This window comes from Bos grunniens, chromosome 22 (assembly GCF_055505025.1).
Source record: "Bos grunniens cultivar Pamir isolate PY7600 chromosome 22, Bosgru_T2T1.0, whole genome shotgun sequence".
NCBI lineage: Eukaryota > Metazoa > Chordata > Mammalia > Artiodactyla > Bovidae > Bos > Bos grunniens.
In genome coordinates this window covers 11,532,580-11,545,135 of record NC_141186.1, presented here as the reverse complement: position 1 = coordinate 11,545,135, position 12,556 = coordinate 11,532,580, and the positions used below count along the sequence as shown (strand labels likewise).

The 12,556-nt window shown below is 45.4% G+C and overlaps 1 protein-coding gene across 2 annotated transcripts in view; it reads right to left on the bottom strand.

Annotated features, from left to right (window-relative positions):
• Positions 1–3,443: 3,443 nt before the first annotated feature.
• ITGA9 (integrin subunit alpha 9) overlaps positions 3,444–12,556 on the bottom strand; it is a 364,736-nt gene continuing 355,623 nt past the window's right edge. For both annotated transcript variants that reach the window (XM_086365876.1, XM_086365877.1), the window contains exon 28: positions 3,444–8,011. In XM_086365876.1, the coding sequence (XP_086222002.1) occupies positions 7,913–8,011 (99 nt within the window). In that variant the 3' untranslated portion in view covers positions 3,444–7,912. The remainder of the gene's footprint in view (positions 8,012–12,556) is intronic.

Sequence of the window (12,556 nt, the reverse complement as noted above, 5' to 3'; positions counted from 1 at the left end):
GAGATGGGGCAGCAGCAGTCCAGCTCCGCACATGCTGTTTGAAAGGCTTATGATCTAGCTGAATATTACAAGCCTAGAATTCAGGGGACAGGACCAGGCAGGAGGCACCAGGGTCCTGTAGGAGACATGGAATGCCAGGAGTTTGGATTGGGGTCTCCAAGGAGTACAGATGGAAGGAGTTCCCAGGTCACAGCTCTGATCTCTTCCAACATCTAGAAGCTGGGAAGAAGAGTGGGAACTAGCAAAGGAGACAGAAGTGGCCAGGGAGGTGGTGGGTGTGCTACTCTGGAAATCTAATGGAGAGACTGTTCGAGGAAGTGAACCTGATTCCAGGAGAGGAAACCCAGATGGCCAATAAGAATATGAAGAGATGCATGTGCATGGCTGTCAAGCACATTCAAAGCTAACTCCATACCACAAAGGAGATTGGCAAGAGAGAGAATTCCACGTTGGGCAAGGATTCAGGGACAGGCACTCTGCTGAGAGCATCCACTGTGCGGTCATTTCGGAATCTGGAGAATGAGACTGTAACCATGTTAAGATGTTATGTATGTAATATGTCCCAGGAGACATTCTACCCAGTCCCTTCAGGGGACATGGGGGAGGGTGTTCAGTGCAGCAGGAGGGTGGAAGCAGTCAAAGGTCTCCTCCAGAGAGACTGGACAAATAAACTGTGGTGAAGACAACGTACGATGGAGTGCTGCAGCTGGACACAACAGACTAGATGTAAACAAAGCAACATGAATACATCCTTAAACAAATAAAAACACAGCCTTTCAGGCTCAATACCATTTAAGAGAAGCATGAAATAATACCATGTACATATACTCCTAAAGACATATATTCAGTTCATTAGACTTGGTGCCTCTAGAAGACAGAAGAATGTGAATGGGGATGGCGGGGGCTAAATGAGAAAAGCAACACAACATAAAAAATGAATATGATTAACCTACTCTGCATACCCCAGAGTTGTGTAAATAAAGGTATTCCTCTTGCTCAAATTCAGTCAGACTCAAGAATTTGAAGGATACATGTTAGGGCTTAAGGCAGCTATATTCTGAGTGTCTTACACCAGTGGGTATGGCAACTGTTGGTTGTCTTTAACATGTATTCTCCTCTTATTCATTAATGATCCATTCCCCAGCCTCCTTTACAAGTGAATGCATGTATATGACTACTTTCCGGTCAGTGTTGTATGGGACTTCTGAGAAGGCTAGTGAGAAGGGAAGGGGCATATGCCATTTTATCCTCCCCCTCTATTGCTGACTAGGAATGCGGACACAATGGCTGGTACCCTGGTAGCCATATGGGATCATGAGGTAACTTTAAGCCACATGCATAGAAAGAGAGAAGCTGGTATCCTGATCATCCATGAAGCTTGATGATGATCCTGATCATACAATACTTGATGCCCCATGTCCAGTCTTCTTTTATGTGAGAGAGGAACATACTTTCAGCAATGCTTAAACCATTGCTATTTTGGATTTTTCTATTACATGGAGCAAATACTGTTCTAACTGATAAAGTAGGTTCCAAATAGATGTCATATTGGAGAGGATTTCATTTTTTCCAAATCTGCTATTTCTTAGAAGAAAGTTTTCCTGAAAATTCTTTTAAAAATGCCCCCTGCTTATTCATTTATTTGGTGGTTTTGTGACTTCAGAGCGTAGTTTTTATACATCTATTGAGATGTTTTAATTTTTAGGTATTTTTTCAATTATAGAAGAATCATATTAAATAAAGTACACAATGATCTGGACTAGACTTTGAGGTGAAGCAGAGGTTTGGCAGCAGGCCCAGACAGCACAGCCTCAGATTTCAGTGTAGAGCCGGAGATATTTTGTTATATCCACGTTAGTTGGATGTTACATAGAATGAATGGACGTGACCTCAGGGTTAGGGGACTTTGCTGGTGGATAGCTGCCAATGATTTGATAGTGCAGACAGAGCTCTGATTTAGCACTCCCATGAATTCTATTACTGAGCACAGTATCTTGATGAATAGACAGACTTTAAGGACCAGAGGTAATGCAGTGGATTATACAACTCCTGATTGAACAGGAGGCACACTTTACTAATTGGCCATTTTTCTTCCTCTTCCTATTGTATCTTCGATTCCTTTGAGTCAGTCAAGGCCTTTTCCTGGATTAAGGCAACAGGAGAGAAGCATATTTAATCAGCACTAGTGATCTGACTGGTCTTGTTAAGTCAGAAAGCATTCAGAGTTAAAAAGTTTGGTTGGAATTTCTCACTAGACCATTGTCCTAAGTGTGTCGGGATCATCAGTGATCTTTGCTGTAAACAAATCTCTTTCTTTCAAGACTTAGCATTTGAGATCTCTTTTGGCTTAGCAATTCATACTCTCTCAGATGTAATTATTTTAAAAATAATTTGTATATGTTTCATTGTTATATGCTCACTATAGAAAATGAAATTTCAGACAAGTAAAAACAAAATGCAAAGCAAAACCACTGACAATCCCATCTACCTAAAGACAACAATTTTTAACCCCTTGGTATGTATCTTTTCAGACCCTCTTCTATATTGTGGTGTGTGTGTATGATTTTTAACCATGGGGCAATAAAATAAATCTTAATAAGTATAAAGCAGTAATTAATGAAATAGAAAGGAAAACCCAGTAGATTTCACTGGTATAGCCAAAGATTTATCAAGACTTATTTTTGAAAAGATCATTAAAATAGATCTTTGTTGGCCTCTTCTAGGGAAAAAAGAGAAAAACACACAAATGAACACCATTTGAGATAAGAACAGGAAGATAACTAGACAGATGGAGAAGATTAAAAATTTAAGAGAACACGATGTTTGTAAATGTGTCAGGATGCTACCCAAAGGCTCCTGGGAAAATGCTTGCTAACTGGTAGATATAGGAGGACTCAGTCTACTAACAACAGTTAGGAACCTGTCCCATTCAATTTGGTCACATTCATCCTAAGACCATCCATCCTAAGACCTAAGAGCTGGCTCATTGGAAAAGACCCTGATGCTGGGAAAGACTGAGGGCAGGAGGAGAAGGGGGCGACAGAGGACGAGATGGTTGGATGGCATCACCAACTGAATGGACAAGAGTTTGAGCAAACTCCAGGAGATGGTGAAGGACAGGGAAGCCAAGCATGCCATAATCCATGGGGTCACAAAGAGTTAGACATGACCGAGTGACAGAACAACAACAAAATCCTAAGGCCAAGGTTCCAGGTGTTGCCCTGGGTGGCTGAGTGACGCACAGAGAAGGTGAGGACCATGGAAGGAAGGTCAAAGATCAGGGACAGTTCCACCACATAGAGTGTGTTCTTTATGTGCAATTAATTAGATGGACCTGCACAGGCTCTTTAAATGTTCATGCGGTATTACATTGAAACCCCATCTTCAATAACCTAAAAAGGCAAAAGAAATTAGCAAAAGAAATTACAGACTGAACTCCTGAATCATTTGCAGCCATTTTTTTTTTATTCCAAACATGTATTTTTGTAAACCTGCATTTCCCAAACAGTGCAAGTGAATTAGAAGTGACTGCATAGACTTGAATACATGTGACTTTGTGAAGAGGAACATCCCTCCCACAAAAATTCCTCAACAGAAACATGGATGCATCATCAGTCAAGTTCTGGAAGTGAACTAGCGTGGGTGCCTGCCATGCAATTAATCACTCTTAAAGCTTTTAAACTCACTCTGCCAGTCACACATTACAATTTGGGGAAAAAACCTTAACACAGGCTGAAACCTAGATCATTGTGCTATAAAGCACTGCATCACATAGGATATTTGGTCATTATCCCCCCTCACATGCTGAAAATCAGAAGACATTCTAGAAGATTCATTTTGACCCTACTGCCACTTCAGCCATTCTTTGCTTGAAAACACATTCTCCGCTGTGTATCTTCTTGCTCTACATAGCTAAACAATTCATGGACTAAAACGCTGCATACTTGGAACGTTTCTAAGGGACAGGGGTTTTCTGCCTTTAATCTGCTAAAGGGCCATTTCCCCCAAATGCCAATCCTTTATTCTACCTCTACATTTGGAAGTCTGAATCAGGTGTAGCTTTACATGTAACCCATGCACAACTGCATTCCCCTGCCATGATGACTTACCCAAAAATAAAAGTAGAATAAGCTTTCTAAAATGACTGCTATGGTTCCACAGTTTGTGTATCAGCACCCATATCAACCACCCAAGGGATCTGCTACATGTTCACAACAAAAACGAGTCCCAGATGTTTCTAGGAGGCTTGCTGGTTTTGTTTGGAATCTCCTTGCCTCTGGCTCCAGGGCTGAAGGCTACATATGACTTGGTAAAGGAGAACTTTCTACTGGATTTTCTACAAAGCTTAACCAACTTCAGAATGCTGAGGGCTTAGTGATGTTGATGGAATTTTTCTGAAGAATTGACTGACAATGCCTCAGTGACCTCAGTAGCAAATGATTCTGGACACATGCCTGTCAGTCACCATAAAACCACTGGACCCACTCGCTCCTGCCAGTGTCCCTTCATTCCTGAACGTCAAGGCCTCTTTGTGATGGGTTCAAGGCTCACTTAGGGGGTGTTCCAAACTCCTTAGTCCATGTAAACTGAGCATAAGTGAATCATTCTTGAAAAGGGGGCATTCTCTCAATTTCTACAAGGGTCCTTTTTTCATATTTAAAAAGTATCTCAATCCTTGTGAGAGTTGATGACAACCCTAGTGAACACACAGTCAAAAGCTGAAGCTGACAATGCTGTGCAAGAGAATACCAGATAGTGTTCCACAGCGAACCCACAGAGGCAGGAAAGATGGAAATGGGAAGGCGCTGTGGAATCTTAAAAGAACCTTCTGGAGAAGGATCAAAGACACACCAACCCATTCTGTCTGCTTTCCTCAAGAGCCTACAGATGGCTTCTGAATTGGATGGAGCTGGTGAACTGGCCAAGCTGAGAGCCCTGACAATCTGCTAGACTTCCCTTTCTCTGTCTGTGATAACTGGTCAGCTCTCCACTCCCTGCAGCCTGCCTGCTACTAAGCATCAGGAAATAAGTAGAGGTACCCCCTGCCCCAAACTGGCTGCCAGTATTTGCTCCAGCAGATGCCAAGCATGGTTTTCTTAAAAACTGCCCTATCTAGTCTTAGTAACCTCCAGGGTATGTGCTCACACCTGAGTGTCTACCATTCAGAAGCACATGGATCCTAGCTCTGACACTGGTTATGGAGTCTGCCCTTTCCCCATTGAGGCTGCAGAACTGTGGGCCTGCCAGCTATCCTGTGACACTCTCACCAGTGCATCTGCACTCCTTGCAGGAGGCTGGTGAGCGCCCATTACTGCATTTAGTCAAAGTTGCGGATGGAGTTGTCCAGGTCTACCACCTAAGAATCCCAAAAGGTCAAAGTGAAAGTCATTCAGTCGTGTCTGACTCTTTGCAACCCCATGTACTATACAGTCCATGGAATTCTCCAGGCCAGAATACTGGAGTGGGTTAGACGTTCCCTTCTCCAGATCTTCCCAACCCAGGGATCAAGCCGAGGTCTCCTGCATTGCAGGCAGATTCTTTACCCGCTGAGCCACCAGGGAAGTCCTAAATGATTTATTAAAGGACACCATGAAACAAGCAAGAGAATGTCCAAGGAGAGCTGCAAATGAGGTTTCGTAAAGGAATCCATGCTCTAGGCTCTGCTGTGGGAAGATCTGTCTCCCCCGGGCAAAGTGTGCGCTGGTATTCCGAGGGGAGCCAGCAGCACTCAGCACAGTGCCTCAGGCACAGCTGGGGTCCGTACACATCCGTCCTAGCTGAACTCTCAGGGAGAGCTGGTTCCTTTGCCTGCATCTGCCCGTTGTTACCTCAGGGCCTCCACCCCTCAGTGAGAGGCTCTATCTTTAACTTCCTTCTAAGACCAGCCTAGTTCATACCCTTGACCCTCTGGCTTCTGTCTACTCCCATGGTCACTGGGAAGGGAAGCATGATGCATTCCGCATCTGCCTGTATCAGAGTCAACTGCAAAAAAACCAAAGACACGCGTGCTCCATGCCAGGTTCGCAAGCGCCCAGCACTCTCATGATTTGCCAAAACTTTAGGTATCTTTGCAAGGACAGGCCAAGTATGTGTATAGAAAAACCTGTCTCCCCTGCAGTTGAGTTCTGTGTCTTTTCAACAACACTCACAGGCCCCTTACATGTTAGCCTCCAGTCAACAAGGCCCTAGGAGAGAGATGGTCTTGTTTCTTGTTTCATTCGCATCTGATGCCGTCTGTTTGTGCCTGCGGCTTGAGCAGGCTGTGATAAGTCTCTGAGGACTCTGTCAGACCCTGTTCTTAGACACATCTTCCTTCATACCAGATGGCTTTCCAGCAGCGGCAACAGCAGCCAGGGCTGCTCCCCGTTACTGAGTGTTCACCCCAGGCCAGGTGCAGCGCTCAACACGCTACCTCCACCCTCTCCTTGCCTTTCAGAGAATCACACCGCACTCAAACCTGGATAGCACTGTGCATCTGGTGACTAACACGGTCAAACAGAGAGCTTGCACGGTGAAGGCCATACTCGGCCTTCAGCTCCGCAGGGGAAGTGATGACGTCAGCACTGTGCCCAGAGCCCTTTACATCGTTTCTGTGTGCCTCCCAGCTTGGGGTGCAGCTCTCTTTTTGAGGACTGCTCCTGAGCTATGGGGGCTCTTTTGCTGGCATGAAGTGAAAACATGTTTATATGTGCCCTGAAGTGACTTCCTTACGTGGCCTCCTCCCCTTTCCTGTCCTGCTTCCCTCATGTCTTTACTGGTGTGCCCTGGGGAAACTTCCTTCATAAGTTACTGTGTGAAAATCCTTGTCTCAGGGTCCACTTCTTAAGAATCCCACCTAAGATACAATTTTTTAAAAAAGACAGGTTGAATGGTCATCTCCGGGAAGGACTCTGCAATTACCATTAGCTGGGACAGCAAGAGTGCTGGGGACAATGGAGACCTCTGACTCAAATTACCGTGAAAAGGCAACATATCACAGCATTCAGACACAAGTCTCTGCCTGACGGCCACTGATTTAGTCCTGGTGGTGTGTGGACTCTGATGCACTTTGTCCAGGATGAGATACCATTCTGAGGTTTACCAGATAACCAACTGGCATTGCTCCAATCTTTCATGTCTTAATCCAAGTGAAAGGAGGGTGGAATGCCTGCTCTATAAGGTGATGCAGAGCAGGCCGCAGGAATCAGGTTTTTCCATCCAAATTCCTGCTGGGAATCTTCCAATGAAAGGTACAGATGAAAAAACACTCTTGGTTCTTTAGCACATGACTTCACACTTGACTCCAGGCAACAAAGACGTGAAATGTCTTCGCGGTCAACCCCAACTGCAGTTGATATATAGCACCGCCTGCTTGATGGATTCTTCACACGAGGTTTCTTCAGATGATTTCATCTGCAAGTCCTTTTTTTAATGGCAAGTTCCATTCCAAAGTACAATAAGATCTTTTTTCCTTTAACATTTGTATGAATGTACATGTATTTCCAAGATTTCAGGCCAGATATCAGTGCTTGAGTGAACTATATAATCATTTAATAGAAATAATAAAACATCGATACAAATATAAAGACATAATCAGTATAAAAGGCTTATATTTATAAAAATACTTTTAGGTTAACAGTTTTCCCCTGAGGGTTGACCACACTTGTTGCATCCATAAATATCCCCCAGCTCTGCAGCCGGCTTTCCAAAGTTCGGAGTTCAACTGGAAAAGGAGGTGGTGGTGGTTCCAGTCAGGCGACCTGGCCGAAGTGGCTGCCTCAGGTTGCCACCTGGGCTTGAGAGAATGAGGACAAGAACAGCATCGTGGGGCCTCCGAAAAATCTGGAGAAGATTCTTTCTTCCAAATATGGAAGATACAAAGATCGGGACGACAGGCGAACGACTGGGCCACGTCACGGGGTGGGGTAGCGGGTCACTGGTTTTTCTGGACCCAGTCCCAACTGTCTTCATTCTCTTTCCGGTTCTTCTCAGCTTCAATAATTTCTTTGTACCTTCTGCGAAAGAAGCCCATCTGAAAGGCAGAAAGAGGAGAGGCTGGGTTAGACGTGCTGGAGAATCAACTGTTTTGGTTCCAAAGCTGCCTGGCCTGGGAGGAGGCATGATCTACTTACAGTGCTGGGAAGGCCTGGAAAACTCCTCAGACTAGGCTGATTTAGAAGAAATGTTACATGGAGCCACTCTTCAAAATGCATGGACTCCCCCAGGCTTTCTTATGATAAGCTGTTTGTTCCTTGCAATGCACTTCTGGTGGAGTGTTTCCCAAACACTGTGCTGGGGAACACTAGTTATTGAGCTATTGATAGGTTGTTTGGTAGTCAAGAGGTTCCGTGGTCAAATAAATTTGGAGACAATGTATTCTTTTTTTTTTTTAAGTGGAGTTTGGGGATGTATTCTTTAAGAGATTTGTGATGTACAGGAGAACAGTACAGGATCAAATTAACCCTTTTAGGAAAGGATTGAGAAAGTCAAGGACTTGCTATTTCTCAAGCTTATTTAACTTTTGATAAATCTGTTAATATCCTGTGAGATACTAGCCATTGTGGAACAATTTGATCAATACTGCTGTCATAAAGTAGGCATTTAAAAGTGTCTTCAGGTCTGCATCCTACCTTGCTGTCTTCTAGATCCTTCTCTCAAATCTGTGACCCTAGTGAGCTGCTGTGCACACAGCTGGCACTGTGTATCTCCCTAGAACTGGCAACTCCTCCTGAACCGTGATGGTAGTTTCCTTCGCTTAATTCTGAAAAGATCTTTCCTTCTAATGTATGGCTTTTCATATGTGGTAAGACGGATTTCCAGTTCTCGCACCGACAGTGTAGGCACTGTTGCCACAGAAAAGCAACCTTTTGTCGTCCAAAGCTGACCTTTGCCCCACGCTCAGGAATACCCGGCATCTCTTATGCTGTGCTCCCCAGTGTTAGTGGCCTCTGTTTCTGAGGTCAGACGTCTGGGAGTGGGTGTACAAATACCCCAGCTCCCTCTCTCCTTGGGTGCGAAACCCTGAGTATGTGCTCCACGGAAGTTGCCTGCAGGGGTAACCAGCTTGATAACATCCTTTATTAGCTTCCTTCCCTGCCCTCTCCCTCTCCTGGTCCCGCGTCTGTGTTTCCTGAGATTGTCTTCCAAATAAATAACTGCCCCAAATCCCCACTTTGATCTCCTTGAACAGGGGAAGTGAAACAGACATGCACTCCTGGCTCACTGCGGGGAGGCTGCTCTGCAGGTTTTGGTACCACGCTGTCACTGGCACATAACCCTCACAGTCATATCTGAAGACCTTTGAGACCAGTGAGCTCCGCAGTCTGCTGCCAGTGGGGGATGTATGCACCAAACTTGCCCTCAACAAACTGCTAAGCAAACCCAGGCTCGCGAGCACATCTAACTCCTTTGTGCATCTGTCTTCACACTTCTTGACTGTGAACCCAGCATCCACTGACTCCCTGCATCTTCCTCTTACCCCTTGAAAGAGGCTTATGGCCCTGCTGAAGATGAAGACTGTTAAGCGAGCTGCCAAGACAGCACCGGTCACCTCCACCCGCATGGCCAAGGAAGTCCTGAGAGCTCCCTTTTAGAGAGCAGCCGGCAAAGTGGTGCAGACTGATGGCCAGGAGGGAGTGGAAGCTTCCACAGAACAGCTGGCAAGGGTCCTGTGTGCTGAGTTTTGATCCTCAAGGTCCATTCTGCAGACAGATATTGAGTTCCCTTATCTTCCCAGCATCAGACCACATCTGTCAGAACCCCACTTCCTGACACCCTCATACATACACTTTTCTCTCCTCAAATCTCTACCACCTTCTTCCTTCTACAAGGGAATGTAGAAAGGAGGCTTGGCCTGAATGTTCTGGAGAATCAGAAAAAGATTGTTGTTGCCGTCCTCTAAGCATACCCACAGGAGGCCAGCAAAGCAACCAAAGACTTTGTGGAAATGTCTATCAAGAAGTTACTGCTTGATATCTCATTCTTGAAAGAGAAAGATGTGGTTAACAGAGCAAGTATGTCATGCACACTTTCTGAACTGAGGAGAACATAATGGTAGAAAGAAGGCTGGATGTTACATCAAAATAAGATTTTTTAGCACAGGATTCTGCCTGCAGATAGCATGATGTTTCAGTGATCTTAGGTTACTCACTTTAACTCCAAAGATGTAACATATCTCCACCATGGCACCAATCAAGCAGACCTTTAACTGTCTTCTCCTCTCTTATTATCTTCCACATTTAGGATTCCTAAGGATTTGTGCTTTTTATCTTCAGAGCTTAGCATCTCACTTCTACTTAGTGTCAATGATAAATGTAAAAATGCCCTGTACCGTGGCTCTGCAACAAACACTATCAGGAGACTGAGGCTATTTTTTGCTTCCCAAATCTGCACTGTGACTTGTTTTGATGACTGAATACAAGGGAAGTGATGCCCTGTCCGTTCCACACTTCAGCCATGCACACTCCCGCTTGCTTTCTCAGATCCCTGCCTGGCTTCCATATGAACGAGTTTGGTCTTGCTGCTGAAAGACGAGTCCACCCAGCTGAGGTCCTCCTGAACCAGACAGCACCCAGCTGCCTGAAGCTGTGGGGTGTGAGCCCCACAAAGATGGGAGGACTGCTTTGTCAAGCTCAGTGTAACCCACAGAATTGTGAGCTATGTAGATGGTGGTGGTTTTTTTAGCTCCTAAACTTCGGTTTGTTACACAGCAGGAGTTAACTGATACAGAATTCCATATTTTTGTCTGATTTATGAATGAATGGATCAACACTCATGGGAAGAGTGGCAGGGGGGCAGCTGACAGGGTTCCAGATGGAAAGAGCATCACTGTGTCCAGTCCTGCTGAACAGACTTGTCTTGTTCCTCTAAAGGGGACAAAAAGTCGGCACGCTTCCTCATAGCTGTTATGCTGGCACGTGGCTTTGATGCAGAGTGTGCAGTCTAGCGAGGATTTAGAGCGTCTGCACTGACTCTCGCAGGTGGCTCTTCTGAGTTCAAGTTTATGTGTGCCACACTTGTTACCAACAAAGTGACGGCGTCATATCCTGTAGGAATTATTTTTTCTCAAGTGGAGTGCAGTCACTATTAGTCTTGAAAACTCTGCACCCACTGGCAGTTAACTGTAAAGCTTCTCTTAGAAACAGTCTTGCAAACTCTCCACCCTACTCCAGTGCAGCAGGTCTCCAGAGCCCTGTTCCCAACACAACCTGTGCGTAGTCTCTTAGATGGAAGGCTGGAGCTGCCACTGATGTTTGTCCTTTTTCTCTGGAGCCCAAAGACAATTTCGTAAAACACGGTCCACTCTGATGACTAGGGAGTGCTGGTACAGTTGCTCAGGCTGTGCACTGCATGTAAGTCGTCAGGGGGTACCACTCATGTCACAGCTATCAGAGACGTGAAATTTATTACTACTTTCCAGCAGATGGCAGTCAAGTGTCTTTTTCTAACAAAATCAGGTTTTCTGAATTTTCTGACAGATGGAAGTAAAGCTTCTGGAGGACAGGGTGCTGTTTACTCATTTGCACCAGGGTGCCACGGGCTTCCCAGGTGGCTTAGTGGATAAAGAATCTGCCTGCAACGCAGACAACGCACGCAGACACGAGTTTGATCCCTGGGATGGGAAGACCCTTTGGAGGAGGGCATGGCAACCCACTCTAGTATTCTTGCCTAGAGAATCCCACGGACGGAGAAACCTGGTGGGCTACACCCATAGGGCTACAAAGAGTCGGACATGACTGAAGCGACTCAGCACGCACGCATGCACCAAGGTACCGTATAGTCCAGAGCTGGATCCGTCAGACTAACGTTTCTTATGTGATCAAACGAACTCCATTTCAGAAGAAGAGACCGTCACCTTCATGCTGTGGTTTACAGCCTGATTTTGGCTTTTGATAGACAGCCCAAAGCTTAGGCTCTGAGTTTACCAAGCCATGGTCCCCCAAACAACTGTGACATGCCAGGCCTGCCCAGTGCCAAAGGACCGACTCAGAAGGGCTGGACAGGAGAGGTAGTGCATGGGGAGCCTGGAGTTCTGATTACTGCTCATGCTGGGACCCCAGAGCAGGTCATCTCCATCTAAGCCCCAGTGTCTTTGTCTCTGCCCAAGAGACGGATGGCATTCTCAGAGCTCTTCCAGCCCTGAAACATAACGAAGGCTTTTTATGTTGGTTCCCAAAGCAAACTCAGCGCTGCAGCTTGTGAAGCACACAGCTGTGTACCCAGCCCTCACACACAGAAGGCTCAGGGCACAAAGTCCTTACCCGGTATCAATTTTTCACAAAGAGCTTTCGGGAACATTAAATTTTGAATTTTTATATTAAAGTATGGATATATTATAAAGTATAAAGAAGTCTAAAACTCTTAAACACAAAGATAAATCAAGACTTTAAAGACACTTCTCCCCTGCAGCAGGCCTTCACTTTCACCCCTACTAGTGCTCATGGTTACTTTGGGGAAAATCTTGAAGAGATTCTGGACAAACTTAGATTTTCAGGGCCAGTTGGGCCCATGCTGAGGGTGCTGGGAAATGAACCATGATGAGTTAAACCAGACCCTAAGTAGCCCCTCATTCAATGCC